The sequence below is a fragment of the Silurus meridionalis genome, chromosome 17, assembly GCF_014805685.1.
Source record: "Silurus meridionalis isolate SWU-2019-XX chromosome 17, ASM1480568v1, whole genome shotgun sequence".
Lineage (NCBI taxonomy): Eukaryota > Metazoa > Chordata > Actinopteri > Siluriformes > Siluridae > Silurus > Silurus meridionalis.
The window spans coordinates 21,131,704-21,149,681 of NC_060900.1; the positions used below are offsets into that span (position 1 = coordinate 21,131,704).

The 17,978-nt window shown below is 37.7% G+C and overlaps 1 protein-coding gene across 1 annotated transcript in view; it reads right to left on the reverse strand.

The window, feature by feature from the left end:
- ajap1 (adherens junctions associated protein 1) overlaps positions 1-5,890 on the reverse strand; it is a 59,019-nt gene extending 53,129 nt beyond the window's left edge. The window contains exon 1 of the mRNA XM_046870402.1: positions 5,056-5,890. Within this exon, the coding sequence (XP_046726358.1) occupies positions 5,056-5,084 (29 nt within the window). The 5' untranslated portion in view covers positions 5,085-5,890. The remainder of the gene's footprint in view (positions 1-5,055) is intronic.
- Positions 5,891-17,978: the final 12,088 nt, after the last annotated feature.

Here is a 17,978-nt window from a genome sequence, read left to right on the forward strand (position 1 = left end):
CATCTTTTCCAGGTGAGTTGAAAGTGCGAGGGGAACAGCGAGCCCAGGAGGGTGGTAAGAGTTGCAGTAGCAGTGTGATGGATAAATTACACTTTAAGGCTTTGTACAGGCAGTATTGATCGAACAAAGCTCTGAAATGAATCAGGTATATGTAGACTCCCTTAGCCCTATTAAAGAGTTCATACAGGAAGGCTGAGGGCACCCCTCAGTCACTATGACTCATCTACACCATCGCTCTCTGACGCACTCTGGACGATGTTCCTGTGTCTTTACATTTACGGCTCCCATGAGGCAGCACTACAACTCGCAGGACACAATTGATTTAACATCAGGGCTCGACGAACAACAGCATCAGTGGTAGATGAATGCAGGTACAAGAATGAAAGGGACAAGCCAGACAAAATAAAAAACCATGCACAATCTTGAGGCTGTTAATTCTTATATTGTTGGTAGTTATTTTTCTGGTAGCTTTCTCACTTGCTTATTTAAAACAAAAAAAGACAAATGAACATAAATAACAAAGGTACATAAACTAATATACTGGTGAGAAGAACAAGTGAAGAAAACGAGAACAACAGATCAAATTTATTTTAATTACATGAAATGATGAGAAATACTTTTAAGTATTTAATATATTAAGGTTGCCACCAATTGCTGTTTAAAATAAGACCAATAATAAGTCTAAAGACGATCTATCCTACTTTTAAAACTCAAACCCAAACCTCCAAACCTTTTTTAACTTAATGTTCAGTATAACCAATACCCAAAATGTAGCAGTTTTTAACAGTTTCCCTATGTTTTTAGACAATTGAAGTCTAAAAAAAAAGGCCTGGTGGTGGTTACTCGATGTTCTAGTGTCCAGTTTTGATAAGAACTGCCAGTCCATTTGACCGGAGTAAAACCCAATGCAATTTTCTGCTGTTGTAGCGTGCTGGGATTCTGAGATGCTTTTCTGTTGCAAACAGTGTTATATATAGAGGGAATAATGTGATTATATGAGTTATTGTAGACTTCCTATCTGCTACAACCTGCCTGTCATTCTGCTACAGTATATACATTCCCATGAATAAAACCACAGAACTGCTGTTCAATTGATTTATATAATTATTCATATATAATTGATTATGCAATTAGTGTTACATTTTAAAACTATCCAGGTTTATAAAACCATAAAAAAAAAAAAAAACTTAACATTGCATCTCAAAGCAAATCATAAGTAGTTCAAATGTGCTCTACTATAGTTTACTATAAACCACTACTAATGTACAAATATAATACAATATACTAATGCATTTGAATTCTGTCAAAATGCAGAAGCCACGAACTGCAGCACGAATATCATATTAAAATATAATGTTTAATACACCTCATTAAGTATCATTGCATTATAGTTTTCAACATTAACACTGAGCTGTAAAAATATTCAGTGAATTTTAAATTATTTTCTTTTTTCTATAAATTACATCCCGTTTCAATCTCGTCAGCTTATGACATTTTGCCATGTATCTTCACCAGCTTCTGTACAGACCACTATTTCAGATTCTTACTGAATCTCTCAGGGCTTGTTATGCAACAACTTTTAAGTGAGTGTGCAATCTAAATCTGTCCTTCACTACTATCAGCCTATCTATCCTATACCAGCAACAAGTAGCTAAAAGCTAAGGAGCTCAACTCACACTAAATATATCATATTTTGTAGCAAAAGGGATGAGCAGAGAAAGAAAGAAAATGGGGAAAAAAAGAATTTGTCACTTATAGTCTACAGAGCCGCTGATATGACATGCTAGCTCTCCGCTAATGAGCTACGCATTTATTTAACATTCTTTTAAACTGCCATTTAAAAAAGCTTTCCAAGTAGTTTGCAAACCTAAAATGAACAGCAAAACATGTGTCAGTAGTACATATGTTCATGTCAAACTGTCTAGACTTTTAATTAATGCCGAATTCTGTAAGTTCTTAAATTTAATTGGGTAGAACGCATTTACTTTTTTTTTTTATAACAGCAGCTCGGTGAGAAGTTCCAGCTGTAATTCAAGTAAAGGTTTATATTAATGCTCTTGTTCTAATATGATATACAGTATTCTCCATTGTAACAGCTCCTTCACAGGCACATATAGCAGGTGATTTACATAATCTCATAAATTAATTTGAAAAATGTATTACTATTAAAGCAAATATAATGTTATATAAAGATATAAAGAAATGTACAAATATTTCTTTAAAATTAAAGGAAAGAGATTCCTCAGGAGAGTACTTTTTCCTGGTAACATGACAAACTCTTTCCGTCATATTAGAGGAAAAAAGAAAGGCTGTTGATGCAATTCCTGTTTAGGGTTGATATATGTTGTAAGTAATAACAGGAACTAACGTGCCTCACTAATCTTTCACCTAACATTAAAGTGGACTAAACTGGTTAATTAACATGATGTTGCTTGTTAGCAAATCCAAATGGTATAAAATGAAATAAACATGTTAGGATATGGAAATTGTCAGCTAGGTAGTGCTTCACTCCAAACTTCATCACAACACATTTAACTGTGTGGCCTGCTGGGGTTTATTCCTTACACATATTGTACTCCATATAAACGTGCACTCTGCTAAAAGTCCATCTTTTGATTGTCGCTCTTTGAAATTGATAGAGAAAAGCAGGAACAGCATCTTTTCTTTCATTTTGCCTTTTACTTAAAGCTAAGAAATTGCTTAAGATCTTTCACACTATCAGCTGGTCTCGCCAGGATCCACCCGAATTGTCTTTCACTGCCAATTGAGAGCCTAAATTGGAAAAAAAAACCTTTACAATGTATCTCAGTATTCATTTGTGTCACTGTGAAAAGCGCATTGTCACATTAAATCTGACAGTGATAACACTAGAAGTGGTCTTTCTCACTTTATGCCGTAATGAACTGATGTTCTTAGTTAACCATGTAGCATTTAGCGCTAAAAACACCTTACGTCAATCTAAATGGTTGAAATGATTGTAGGAAGGCAGTCTCTCTCACATTCTGCTGCTCACTTTACAAGCCAGTAATAAGTCTCTGATCAGAGCTTTAACAGCGAGGTCCTCACCAGACTGCTGCATCAAAGCCTATTTCAAGCAGAGGGTTTTTTATTTATTTTTTTTATGGGACAATGTGCTGCATTTTCTAAGGACTAAATCAATGAGGTTCTGGATTGATTTTATTTCTTTATTTACACCCACTGAGGACCGGACATTCGTCTTTCCGCTGCTGATGAGTAATGAGCATGTGGCTATGGAGAGCCTGGAGGTGAGACATATAGCAAAATAAGCCAAAATAAATAAATCAAATATAATAATATGATAATAAATATCTCTCAGATTTTCCATAAAAAGAGACCCACAAAGCGTCATCTAAGCACAATGTACCGTACGTCATCCAATAATGAAATATATAATATATAATATACAGCAATGTCAACATCATATCATCATATAACTTAGCCTTAGTCAATCCTAAACCACATTTTCCCTAACGAAGCACAATGCTCTTCCATTTTACCCTTTTCCTTTCTACAGAAACATATTGACAATGACATAAGAACCACACAAACCCCAAGACCATGTTCATAATTAAATACACAGCTGACAGCATAACCTTTCACCCTGTTCATAAAAGTCGGATCTATACAAGGTCACTGACGAACCACTCCCTGTTCCAGACCCCATCCCATTTTTATCATTTCAACTGGGATATTTGATCGTATGAAGCCGAATGACAGTTCGGGTAGATGTTATTTTGATGTAAAGTTATTCTTATAGTGAAATAATAATGTGTATAGAGGGTATAAAGGATGCCCAGGAGATAGCTACAACTTAATACATATTTCAGAACAGCTTTTTGTTGCCTTTTGAAAGTTTCATGTGCTTCGTATGGCTCTTGCTACCCTCTATTATGATCACTGAAATTTTATATATATAAAAAATTTATATATGTAATATATAATACTTGATATATATCAATTGATTGTTCTGCTTTTAATTGATGACTCTTGTCTGTAAGCTGCATGTCTGCATATCAGATACTCAGAGCAAGGAATCAAGCGTGGGCTGATAATGTTTGCAGTGAGAAAATGCACACCTCCTCAATGTGTTCTCTTTCAGATGCCATAACATGAAAAATAAACACTTCTATTGTCCATGCAGGACACCATTAGACAGAAAATAGCCGTAAAACTCAAGGTAGGTTACAATATATTCAGAGTAAACCAAGTTGAGGAAACGGAATAAACTTAAAGACAAACTAGGAAACTGATCTTTCTGTGATTTTAACACCCAGCATTCCTCTTTATATCTTTTTTTTTCCCTCTGTCCTAGATGTAGATTAGACACACCACGTGGAGACAGCTAAGGGTTGATTAATTTGTACCTTCATTGGGTTTGACCCTCCCTCACTCAAGCATGCCTTTGCACTGGCGGCTCACATAAAGCTTGAGCCCTATAATTAAAATGTAATTTTCATAGCTGTGTCTTTTGATGAACCAAGTAGATTACATAATAATCTTAAAAAGACAGTACGGGGCATAGAGTTAATTGCATTGCGCTGTGCTTGCGTGCGTGTGTGTGCGCGTGCATGTGTGTGCTTGTATGCGTGTGCGCGCGTGAGCGCGTGTAGCAGGTAACCGACCTAATTGCCAGTGCTGATGTGCGGCGCGCGAGCTTTGCGGTTGTGTGGCGACCCCCAGCGAGCGCGAGCGTGAAAGCCTGCTTCGTAATTGCGTTATGTGTCCTTATAAGCATGTCAATTTCACAGCATTCGATGGAAACACGAAGCGTTGGGATTTTAGCGATCACATCCGATCGTCCAAAAGAGGAAGCGCTCGTGCACTAGACGCGATTAGATATAACAGGATTAAATGTTGAGCCAGTGCAACTGTTTGATTACATAGTTTCCCTCCTCCTCTTCATCTTCCTCCTCCTCCTCCTCCTCATTCTCCTCTTGTGCATTACTCAGAACAGCGTATTTTCTAAGATCTCTGAAACAACAGTGATCCAAAGCATTGGTGCACAACAAGAACATGCATATAGGTGTATATTACCTGCGTTCTCTACACCACTTTATCCACATAGTTTATCCACGAGCCCGATCCAGACTCAGCCCAGCTCCCATTTACAGTGGACTCCTCAAACGTCGACGCTCGCTCTGGTGACACCTTCAAGTTAGGAATCTCCGTCCAGATGTCTTTAAGGCTAACATCTTCAGCCAAGCAGCATCAGCTAGCTCCAGATCTCCGGAAGTGCAAAAAAATTCCTCCTTATAATATTTATATATATATTTCTTTTTTTTTTCTTTGCACTAGCTGATGATGCGCGCGACGACGCGGGCTCGCGCCCCAGACGACGTTCAAGAGCTGTCTTGTTGAAGTTTGTGAAGCATGCCGAGCCACTCCGGAGCGAAAGAAAAGTCAGGAAGCAGCAGAAGCGTCATGCTGGATGCAGAAGGAACGCGCCGAGCGGCGTGCATAACGACCGCGCACTTTATTAGGACCGCGCGCGCTCTCGTCTGTCATTAACACGGGAAAACTCGAGATCAGACCCGAGGGGGCATTTAAATGGGGGCAAATAAGAGTGTGTGTGTGGAAGAATAAACCCGTCCGGGGGCGGAGCGGTGTCCGAACGAGTCGTCTCGTCAGCCGGGGCACATAGCAGACAATGAAGTTCAGCGATGTTTGCGGAGGCGGCTTGGACGGTGCGATGTGACGCGGCGCGAGAAGAGCGCCGCTTCGCGCGCGCTGAGCGGAAAACCGAAGCGTCGGCGTGCGCGCAATTGCGCAGTGGTAACAGCCCGAGCGCGCGCTGCTTGCTTTCTCCTCTCTCTCTCTCTCTCTCTCTCTCTCTCTCTCTTTCTCTATCTCCTTTCTCTCTCCGCGTGCGCGTTCTCTCTCGCCTCCCCCGTCCAACTAACAGGCCAGCCAGTGCTGCTTCGGCTCACACCCCCGTGACGTCATTTTTAAAGTACAACATCGGCGGTGTCAACGGAAACCTAAAACCGAGCGTCTCTCGACATTCACCACGTGTTTTTTGCACACTTTTTGCACACATTTTCCGTACATCAGATACCCTTGTCTACTCTTCACAGTCATTTCCGATAGTTCTGCAACCTACAAACCTCCATAAAATCTCTCTCTCTCTCTCTCTCTCTCTCTCTCTCTCTCTCTCTCTCTCTCTCTCTCTCTCTTTTCTTCTCCAAATATCATGCATACATGAAATATTTGGTGTCTCAGGAGCACAGAAGGCAGCGTTTCCATCTGCTCTAGTTAGACCCTGACATGTTGCCTGTGTGGAGTTTTTCCCACAAGTGCACAGAACCTTAAACCTAACCCATGTCCAAATGGGTTTCCTCCAGGGTCTTTAGATTTCTTCATCCCAAGAAACGTTTGGTGGATTGTGTAAGATAAATTGCTCCCTCTGTGTGTGTGTGTGTGTGTGTGTGTGTGTGTGTGTATGTGGTATTCAGTGATGGAGTAGCATGTTATAAACTCCAAATCCAACTAACCTGATCCGGATGAATGACGGAAGGAATGAAGGAAGGACGTTCTAATGTGTTCTTTTTTCCCAAAGTAGAATAGAGAGAAGTTGTCCACTCTACATACAGTATATGTATATTACTAATCTAATATGCTTATGAAATATTTATTCAGTTCTTTTACCAAAAATATTTCATATACATTTTTATTGGGTTCAATAATCATTTTTAAACTTTGATGTCATTTTGATGTATTCATGAAGATATGGTTTACATGGTTGGTGTGGAAGATCTTGAGTGGCCTGCTATAGAGTCCGACCTTAACCCCACTGATACCTTGGGGATGAACTGAACCACTAACGGCACCCCAGACTTCCTCTCTCTACTTTAATACCTGACTTTTTATAAAATCCCTTGTGGAGTAATGAGCAAAAATCTCCAAAAGCACACTCGAAAACCTAGTGTAACATCTTCCCCAAAGAATGGAGATTATTATAGCAGCGAACTTGTGCTATGGGATGTTAAAAAATAGTGTATAATACCGAAAAGCTATCATTTTAAACAATATACTGTTGCTAAAGGCTCTTTGTATATTGATTAAGTTTCACATATTAGACTCAGTCTCATATTGAAGGCAACTATTACAGTAGATGCCTGTAGAAAGGGTTTGGCTGGTGCTCTTTACCTCTTAACCATAAATTAAAGGGCTGCACTGAAACCACATCAATGAAAACATCAGATTTATTACACCAGTCCCATTTATCTTCCTTATAGCATTTATTTTTTTAAATTATTACCCAATCTATGAAAAGATCTACACACAGTCTCAGTCAGTCCCTCTGCTTTAAATCTGTTGCTCTCTGTGGATCAGTTAAATATGAGAGCTGCTCTGAATCCTTATTAACCAGAGCAGTCAAACCTGAGAAGGTGATAAAGAAGATGTTCTGTGGATTTTACAAGAGAGAGTGGCAGGTTAAGAGAAAAGAAAATCAAATATCCATGATGAGGAAACAATGAAAACTGCATCTAAAGTGGGAAAATACAGAAAGAGTGAGAGAAAGGGGGTTGGGAGAGAGATATATAGTACCTTAATAAGGTTTAAGAGTGGGGTGGGATAAATAGCGGTGACAGGTTGCTTGTTGTGTGTTGTTATTCTGAACTTCTACGAACACAAAAGCCTTTAATGAAAATCTGTTTAGGGCTCCTGCTCATCCATAGCCAAGGGGAAACAGTACAGAAGCCTTTTGGCAAGGAGCACATTTATGCAAATCAATGTGGACTTGAAGCTCACAAACAAAACCGAACTTATCACACTTTCACACAGAGTGGCTTATTAAGGATGGCACTGAAAAACTACATTTTTGGTGCGTAAATGTGTATGTGTGCGAAAATGGAAAAATAACAGTCGTTAATGACAATTATGTTGCAACAAAGACAGGATTTGAAACATCTCAAGGATTTTACTAGATTTCTTTACTCTCATCAGGTAAACTCTTTTTTTAGAATTACATTCAGTAAGATGGAGTCATCCATCCTGTTATAAGATCAGGATGTCAGAAAGCAACTTGGTGGAGGCCACTGGAAAAGCCAGTAACCACAACCATTAAGCGTGAAATGAGAGGAACAGTCGGATATTTATGAGGACTTCAGTATGCTCTGCGGGATCAATATGCGTCTCCTCTCGTGGAATGCATTTAAGTGAATGTGAAGAATTTTTTTAATTTTTATTGACTATTAGAACCCAATAACAGGTTTAATTAGCATTCTGTAGTCCTTGTGAATCAGAGAATTTCCTATTTTTGTTTTTGCTAAAAAAAAAAGATCACTGAAAATCTCTCAATTTGACCCATTTATTTCCACATGAAGTGAAGTAAGGAATCAAGGTAAAGGGTGCTTTAACATTTGGATTAAATACTTGAATGAAGGATTATTCTGGGCATGTTTGATGGAAAGGACATCATTATTGTAGGCTTGTTTTCCCACAAATTCCTTCCTTTCCACTTGTTTTCCCACAGATTCCTTCCACTTGTTTTCTCACAAATATTGACTGTGTTGCAGGTAATTTACAAAGAATACTTGAGGTAATCACATCAAGTAGGGAGAAGAAAAAATATGTAAATGATTTAATTTTGTGTGCATGTGTATGTGTGTTGAATCAGAGACTGCTGTAAATTCTGCTATTGAAAATTCTTCAAAGTGACATCCTGAATTGGAAATGCAAGTATAATGATGAATAAAGAGTAAAAATTAGTTGGAAATCATGATTTAAATTAAACAATGAAAGTGAAATTACATGATTCTGTCTTCTGTTAATTGAAAGCTTTTAAATGGCTTTGCTGACATTCTAATTGATAGTCATTCACTAATCTGAGCTGCAAAGGTCTATCAGCAATCAAAATAAATACAATTTAAGATTTACATAATACATTTATTGTAGTAATATTGGGTCATCATTTTAAGAAATGTTGTCTTCATCTTGTAGAAACAGACTTGTCCAAATTGAATACCTGTCCTACTTAATATTGCATAATAATCTGAACATCCAATCATTTTCGAAAGCTTTCTTTGGTTAAGAAACAATCCAAACATCTCTTACTGCATTCCTTCTGCAGACTGAACCTTAACATAACACGAGTTCAACCAATTGCTCTATTTGATGGTGTAAATCAGCAGGAAATCAGTCTCTTGTGTGGTTCACTTGAAACCCACTTGAAATGTTTTCAAGTGGACCAGAAATTGATTCCTTGAACCACACCCGGGTTTCAAAACAACTTTCACATATGACCAAACATGTCAAGCAACCTTTGTCAAGGGGAAAACAAAAAGCTCAAGCGTAAAACTGGTCTAAGAGTGACGAAAATTCCATTATGTGATAAAACAGAGGTTCTCACCTCCAGTTGTAAGGACCATCTGTCCTCCAAAGTTTTTCTTCCCTCTCAGTGCGCCTAACCCACCTCAGTAAAGGTTTAGCTGATCAGCTGAATCAGGCATGTTGGCATTTGGAAAACCTTGAAATTCTGTAGGTCAGTGGGTCCCTAAAATTGGAGCTGGAGTTGGTAAAAGATTGTTTCTTGAGGCTATGGTTTTCCTTCTATGACAAAAAAAGGAACGTAATCATTGGAGTAGATTTCACAAATGACCACCACCTTATTGGACTCACAAGAAAAAAATGAAGGATCACGTCAACTATTAATGGATATATTAATCATATGCAAATGTTCTTCAAAGCCTACTGGCCATGATAATTACTCTGAACTGTAATAAATGTACTTATCAGCTTATACCAGGGCAGTTAAGATGTTATAATAAAGTTAGTCTGTCTGCACAGGACAAGAGAGGGTTTAACTTTAACGATAAGGTAATCTTACTATTTAACATACTGTTTTATCTCATCTGTTTGAAAGCTATATAGACACTATTACATAATTTAATAAAATAAAAAAAGACCATATAGCCAAACGGTGGTGGCAAAATGATTCTATCTCTAAGCCTTTTTTTCTTTGCTCTAGCTGATGAGACATGACAGAAGCAGAATAAAGTGTCACTCTGGCATTCATTTTGATAACTGTCAACTACATTGAGCCCGGGAAGAGAAACCGGAGTTTATATTACAGAGCCATCAGAATAGGCATGATTTCTTACAAGAAGGGAAAACAACAAAGCATTTAGATAATATGAGAGAGAGAGAGAGAGAGAGAGAGAGAGAGAGAGAGAGAGAGAGATTATTGGTGTAGCTGAAGCATAAATACATACAATATGTCTGCCGCTATTTAAGGCTGTTCCATCGTCCAAGTTTTACCACTCACATTTCGAAAAGAAAATAAGCTTGTACTCACATAATAAAGACGTTATACTATAAAAGCAACAATACTGTTTGTGGGCGGGAACGTGGGTGGAGGAGTGTGGCTGTTTTGGACTCTACTGCAATAGAAACTGTGAACATCAATAGCCTTCAAAACATATTTTATCAGGCTGCTGACTTCACACTATTCTTGAGCATAGGCGTGAGACAGGCAACATATCTCTTATACCTTCCTTTCTTCCTATCGCATATCAAATGACAGGGCTAGCACTTTGTCACAGAAATTGACAGAGGTGTGACGGGGGATCATTTATAGTTAAGTGTAGAGGTTTGCATGCCTTTAAGTTGGAAGGGTGAAGTAACAAAAACAGTGACTGTGTTTTTTCCGTTTCCAATTGATGGTACTGCTTTTTCTCATAGTAGGTTTCCTTTACAAAAATGGGAGTAGATTGGTTTGGAAGCCTTGCTCATTTGCAAATAATTTAAGGTCAACTCATGACTGTGACCTCAAAAGTACAGTCTATAAAAGGCCCCCACTATGCTGTTCACATCCTCTTTCCCATTATCTTCTGTCAAGCAGATTAGCACTAAGTATAGCACTGTAATCCTTGCTTTATTTTATTATTATTGTAATTGTTTAAATCTGTTCTGTCAGTGAGCATGCACTGGTGCACACTGTATGTATTTGTAATATTTGTATATATTTTAAGTATTTGACGTATTACAAATTTTGCTACAGTTAAGTATCTTGCTGTTAAAAACACATGTCCTATCGGTTATACTAGTTATGTATGGCCTATGTCTGAATCTTTCTGTTTGTTAGGTCAACAGCAAAGTAGACTTATGCCTTGGCAAATTAAAAGCTGGATCTTCCATTCAATATACTGTAGCTGAACAAGCACCTAATCCATTTGGTGGCATGTGTGGATAAATTCATGTTGAGTACAATATGCTGTAAAATGTGTGATACAAAAGCGAATACAAGTTGGCTTGCCAATGCGTTGGCACTTATATAAATAATGTGTTCAGCAAAAGATTCAATGGGCACTATTGGAAGTCATGGCAACAAGGTGGGGGTAAATCAGAGGGATTTTTACGCACTTTTAGATATAAATAGTGATAAAGAGGTCAGTTTATATGCAATTGTCAGAGCCTGGATTTTAATCTTGACTAAATTTTACCAGAAGCCCATTTTCTCTGGTTTTAGCCTAAAATTGATCCAGAGGGTAAAAAAAAATTTGTTTCTTTTTTTTTTTCATTTTTGTATTTTTTTCAAAGATACTTGTTGCATGTGATTTCACACATTTTATGATTGATGATTTGAGTTTTAACATACAGTAAAATGCATACAAAGTTATCTATAGTTAAAGAGAGAGAGAGAGAGAGAGAGAGAGAGAGAGAGAGAGAGAGAGAGGGAGGGCGGGAGAACTGCTGATAAGAGTGATGATAATTAGGAAGGCAATAATATTGGAATATTGGGTAGATTTGTCAAAAGAGATGGCTTGAATCAATGAGAGTGGGGCTAGGAGGTTGGAGTTAATGGGGTTTGAGAATGAGGGTTTAACAGGATGCTGGTGTTGATGGACACCAATAGATTATAATCACAAGGGAACAGTCTTTTTAATCTCATAAAGAATACAGGTAATGCTTGCTGATAACATTAAAATCAATTAGGTTTTTTTTTGGTCTGAAGGTTTAGCTGTAGTTTTAGTATAAAATCTTATTTGGACATTATTGCTGACATAAATTAGAAGGACATAGAGAGAAAAATGTTCTGTCAATCCACCCAAAAAAAAAACCCCATCCCAGCTTTGACATGGCCAGACTGCAGAATTTTGGAAATTAAGATATCAAAAAAGATTTTTTCCACAATTAGTTTCGGGGTGAAAAGTCATTTTCATGCAGTACTCAGACCACCTTGCTGCACCTCTGTCTGCTGAAGCTGACAGTTCAAAATGGGGAGTTAAGTTTCTCCATGCTCTTAGGGAAATGTGAGTGGCAGGAGATGTAAAAGACTGGATTTTTTTCCTCTTCAGCCTTCATTTAAAATTCCATTCATCTTGTCCACTTGTCATTTCTATCACCAGGTCTTGAAGGAACATGAATATATGCAGGCAAGCAGATATGTGATAGGGCTGAGACAGGAAGGGCCGTTGGTCTTGGAGCATTTCCCCTGGGTTTTAGTTTAGTCATACTCCTGCTTTTTGTACCTGTTTTTAGGTGAAGAATTTAGGAGAATCAAGTCTCAATATTCCCTGCACGATTTTGATACACACAGACACACACACACATGCACACACACACATACACACATACTAGAAGGTAACAACTGGTTGTAAACTTGTAATAATAGAGAGTGAGAAGGATGGAGGAGGCATTCAGAGCCTCAACTGTCTGCTATTTTGCAGAAATGCACCTCTGTGCCCTCTAAACACTGGACTTTTATGTGCATGCACAAATACACATTTTGCAGGATTTTGGGTTTGTTACATATCTGTAAACACAGTAAAATCGTTGTACTGAATGGAGACACTTTCATAAAAATCCATAAAGGGACACACTAACTATTAAACGTAATCAGAATGACAGAAATTATTTGCATAAGCATTGTATATAATCCTACTTCCAAGTATTTACAATTGAGATATACAGCATTTACTGACAGTGCTGTTGTCTGGGTCTCAGATTCCCCCAGTGGTGTGACATAAGATCCTCGAGAGCTTGATGACACAAGCACTTACCTGCAAGGAGTTCAAATGCTGGAGCCCGGAAAAAGTCATCACTATGGAAACAGGCATAATGCACAAGCATTGTGAAGAAGAAGAAGCATTGACTGGAAGGAAAAAAAGAAAACTTAAAGAGACAGTTTTGAGCTGAGACACATCAGGTATTGGATTTATGAAATGAAGCAATTTCTCATGCATCCTTTCGCCAGAGTAAACATTCCTGATTTATATATATTAAAAAAATTATAATTTTATTGTCTTTCAATACTCAGCATGCGTATGTAGTATGTAGTATGTAGAAGGGATAAAAAAAAACTGACTGAACAGATACTGGAGCTACTGTCCACAATTTTTATTTTTTTATACTTTTCACACAGACAAGAGCAAGCTGGCAAAATACCGTATAAAGCAAATAGTAAAACCATCCTTATGAAATAAACCTCAGTAACTTTTTGGTCAGTGTCACCATGATTTTAACATGGTTACTTGTTTTTTTTTTGGAAAATTGAATCAATTGCATTTGCTATCAAATATTATTCCTTTACAGTATATAATAGAAACAGCTCTCACATCCCACAAGTGATGTAGCTGAGGCTGAGGAACTGTCAGAATTCATGCTGAGAGAGCTGACGTTTCTGGCTTTGGAAGGTATTCCTGTGTCTCCTAGTATTACAGAGGCATCAAGGTAGAGTTCATAGATAAAAAAAAAAACTTTCTGTGTAGATCTGGAAGTCATAGTACTGAAGTTATAGTAAAAATAAGCATTTGCCATATGTTGTTTAGACACTAGGCTACTGATAGGAAAGTCATACGTTTAACTCTCATTGCTTTAAATAAGGGCATCTGCCAACTGCCATAAATATAAATGTAAATATTTCTACATTTAAAAAAGATCCACTTAAGCAGTAAAAACTAAACATTGTCAACATTTTGCTTTAAAAAAATATATGTGTAGGAACATATCAGGAACACTTTGTGTAGTTTCATATGGAAATTAACTAATTTGTAAATTAAGTATTTGGAGAATCTTTTTTTTTTTTTTGGTCTGTTACATAATATGGCACTGTCTTAATATGGTACGTACTTAAAATATGTACTAGTAAAATATTTGAATAATGTAGAAGTCATAAAATATAAACATCTAATTAAAAATGTCATTAAAAAATGAGGCTACCTGAGACCTTTGCACAGTACTGTGTATATTCGTAAACCGGATTGTACCCTGTAAAAATCACAATCAGAGTCAGCAAAAAAATCGAAAGGGGGGGGGGCATTAGTCTTACTGCAAGAGGGCAGAGATTGCTGCTAAATAAATGTAACAGTAAAGGAAAATTGTATTGAGATACCAAGCTTTCAGGCCAATTAATGCAGAAACACACCAACACATATTGATGTCTAAACACGCACTTGCCATGTCTGACCTTCATATAAATTTACCATGTGTGCATTCAGAGACGGGTTTTGCAGTTGTGTAAATTGATTTTCTTGAATCTCGATTCGGATTTTTAAAAGGGCTTGTGTATAGATTCTGACTCAATTCTTCCAGATACTTTTTGATTAGAATTGTCATAAATAGAGCTTTTCAGTAGCATCTAGACCACCGTTTACAAATACTGGAAAAGCAACCTGAAAAATTAGACTGATGCATGAAATGATATGTTTTCCTTGCTGCCAAATGTATCACAAGGTGACATAAAAGCAACGGACAAAGTGAAAACAAATAGCAATTTAAATTTTAAATATCAGCAAGGTTAAGGAAAGCATTCAGATAATTATTTACTGCTTTGTAAATAGTCCTATACGCTAGTACTGGTTAAATGGGTTCCCTGGTGGTCTAGTGGATAGGATGCGGTGCTCTCCCTGCTGTGGCCCGGGTTCGATTCCCCAGCCATTAGGGTTGCACAAGCCAGTACACTCTTAGTGCTGGTCCCAAGCCCGGATAAATAGGGTTGCGTTAGGAAGGGCATCCAGCATAAAAACATGTGCCAGATCAAACATGCGGGTCATGAATATGGATGACCTGCTGTGGCGACCCCTAATGGGAGAAGCCAAAAGAAAGTTTACTAGTACTGGTTAAATAAATCATTGCAAACTCAGTGTACTTTAACAATTGTCTTTATTTTCTTGACAGATTACTGTGTTGGCCATATAGAAAAAAAAAATATATATATATATATATATATATATATATATAATTAATGAATAAATATGTACTAATTTATTATGTATATAATATTGGCCTTGATTTGCCTTCCACATAAGTAAGTATTTACAACCCATAAACATACATTACAGTCTATTATACAGTCAGACAGCAATCTTAGACATGCGGTTTAATTTTAGGGTCTAAATACTGGTGTGTACACATTCAGGATTAAACATGCATAGAAGATAAATCTCTGATTATAGCCCAGAATTGTAAATGCCATTTAGAAGCACCTTTAAAATGTTTACTATTTTATATATATAGTTTACTATATATTTTCAAGCAGTTGACCATTAAGGAAGTTTACAGTATCGCCATTGTTTTAAGACAAGTGAGAAAAAAACACCAAGCACGCATACTAATAAAGTTCCACCAACCCTAAAAGGTATGCATTTACATATTTCTACATTAACATTACATTTTGTCAGATGCTCTCATCCAGAGCGATTTTATCTTGACTTGATCAGAGACAATCCCATTTATACACTGAGTAGCTAAGGGTTAAGGATCTTACTCCAGGGCCCGACAGTGGCAACTTTATGTAGCTGGGACTAAACTCACAAGCTTCCAATCAGATGTTCAACATCTTAACCACTGAGCAACCACGTACTAGTCACGCTTTGATCAAGAGTCAGAAACCAGAAAACGAATAGGACGTTTATAAGCCTTGGGAAACAAACAGAAGCTAGAAAGCAGCATGTACCAGAAAACGGGTGTATTCCGAAACACAGGTAGTTCAGGGATGATCGCCAGAATGAACCGTAGATCGGACGGTGGGTGAGTGGGAACGGGGGCATTATAAAGGAAGGGTGTAGATTGGAGACAGGTGAAGGTGATTAGTATGAAGGCGAGGCGCTGCGAGTGTGCTAAGTGCCGAGGGGGGGTGTGGCCGGTGGTTCCCTGACAGTACTACCTACAATACCTACTATGCAGAATAATAATAATTCTTTGATTAAAGAATTTTAGTTGGTGCTATAAAGGAATTAAGACTCCAAAATGAAAAGAGGAAGCAGAGGTAACTCATTTAGAGGTTCATGGCTTGTGAATGACCCTGTAAAACTAAACCTTGCTCGCAATTAGCACTATAATCAAGAAGTACAACAGTTTTTCAAAACACATACTTTCTAAAGGAAATAATGTATAAGAGCTGAAGAAAACAATGTGTATTTCTTCTGGCAAGCACTTTCATATCCCAGTGCACCCATTGAATTTTATATCTACTGTACATATTGATTTTTCACTCGTTTTAATCGAATCATTTTGCGAGTGTGTCATGTATTATCTCGAGATGATGTTTGCTTGTCTTGGCACACAGGACTTTTTTGACTCGCTCGCATATTTTTTGGAGCAATTTATTAATGCCAGAATCAGAGGCAATACTGAAGCAAATTGATTTCTTTACTTTGATACACACATTCATGTGGTAGCGAGTTGGCAGGAAGTTGAGTACCGAGGGCTTTTGTTGTACGGCATGAGAGTTGCTTTGTTTTCCAACTAAGCACTTAAAGAGAGTGGCTTTCTCAAGAGTTGTGTGTTTGTAGCTCACTCTGCAATGAAGCCCTGCTCCTTTTCCAACTCCAGGTTATGAAAACATGGGCTTTACATGTTACTCTTTGTACTGTACTGCATGTCAAAAATAAAAAGTGGAAGAAGAAGCTTAAAATAGCTTTAAAGTTAGATTGGAGGGAAATTCATATATAAAAGCAGCACAGAGATTAAAAGAATACTAAAAGTCATTTTTAGATGAAAATAAACCATAACAATATTTTTTTTTCTAAATCTGAATCTAGATTCTACATCTAAATCAAAATTTATAAACGTACAAGAGATGGATAGAGTGTAAGGGTGGGATGTGGGAGTGCAGTGGGATGTGAACCATGCTGATACAATAAATGTGTGCATTTTTAATGAAAAAACTATACCCGGAGTTGATACCCATGATTAATATTCACTCTAGTACTTAGAGGCACAATTTCAAATGCTCTAATAATAGTGCACGTGTGTTTCATGTGTAACTCTGAGCATTGCGACGTCACACAAAACCCGAGGCTCAGCTCTCCTATTTTAGTTTCGCCAACGGGCCCGCCTATTTTCACCCTGTCTGATGACACACTCACAGTCTCGCTGACTGCACATTCGTCTTTTATCAACACTACAGTTTTGCTCTAGCCTGTTCAAAAGATCCTTAAATACACCCCAGGTGTGATGGCTGCACTTTCCATTGCCTGTGATCTCTGTGTATGTGTTTCTGCGTGAAGGTCCATCTATAGTGCATTTATTAGTTTTTAATTTTATTTTATAAAATATTTCTTTGTATGTGCATGTACATGTGAATGCTAATGGACTGTATGGTTTTGGCTGCAGGAGACCCCAGCAGGCGACTCTTGTTGGACATGCTGTCACCAGAGGATGGAGCCTTTTTCCAGCTCTGTCTTTAAGTGCATTTGGGGTGTGAAAAACCACTGGCCTTGTCATAATTGTCCCCGAAGGCACTTCTATGTTCACTCTGCCCTAGACCTGTGACCTCCAAAGTGCAACATCAATGTGTGATTCATGTCTACACCCTGTGGGTATGCTTCCTGCCAAAATGGCCGCACTGTCTGCCATGCAATGGTGATTAAAATAAAACATTTATGTGGCAGTTAATTATCTGCACACATTCATTTCATTGCCTGGAGGAGAAAGGAGTCTGATTAAAAAGAAATCATCTAACATTCTGATTTAATTGGACAAATGAATTTGTCTGAAAACTACAACTTCGG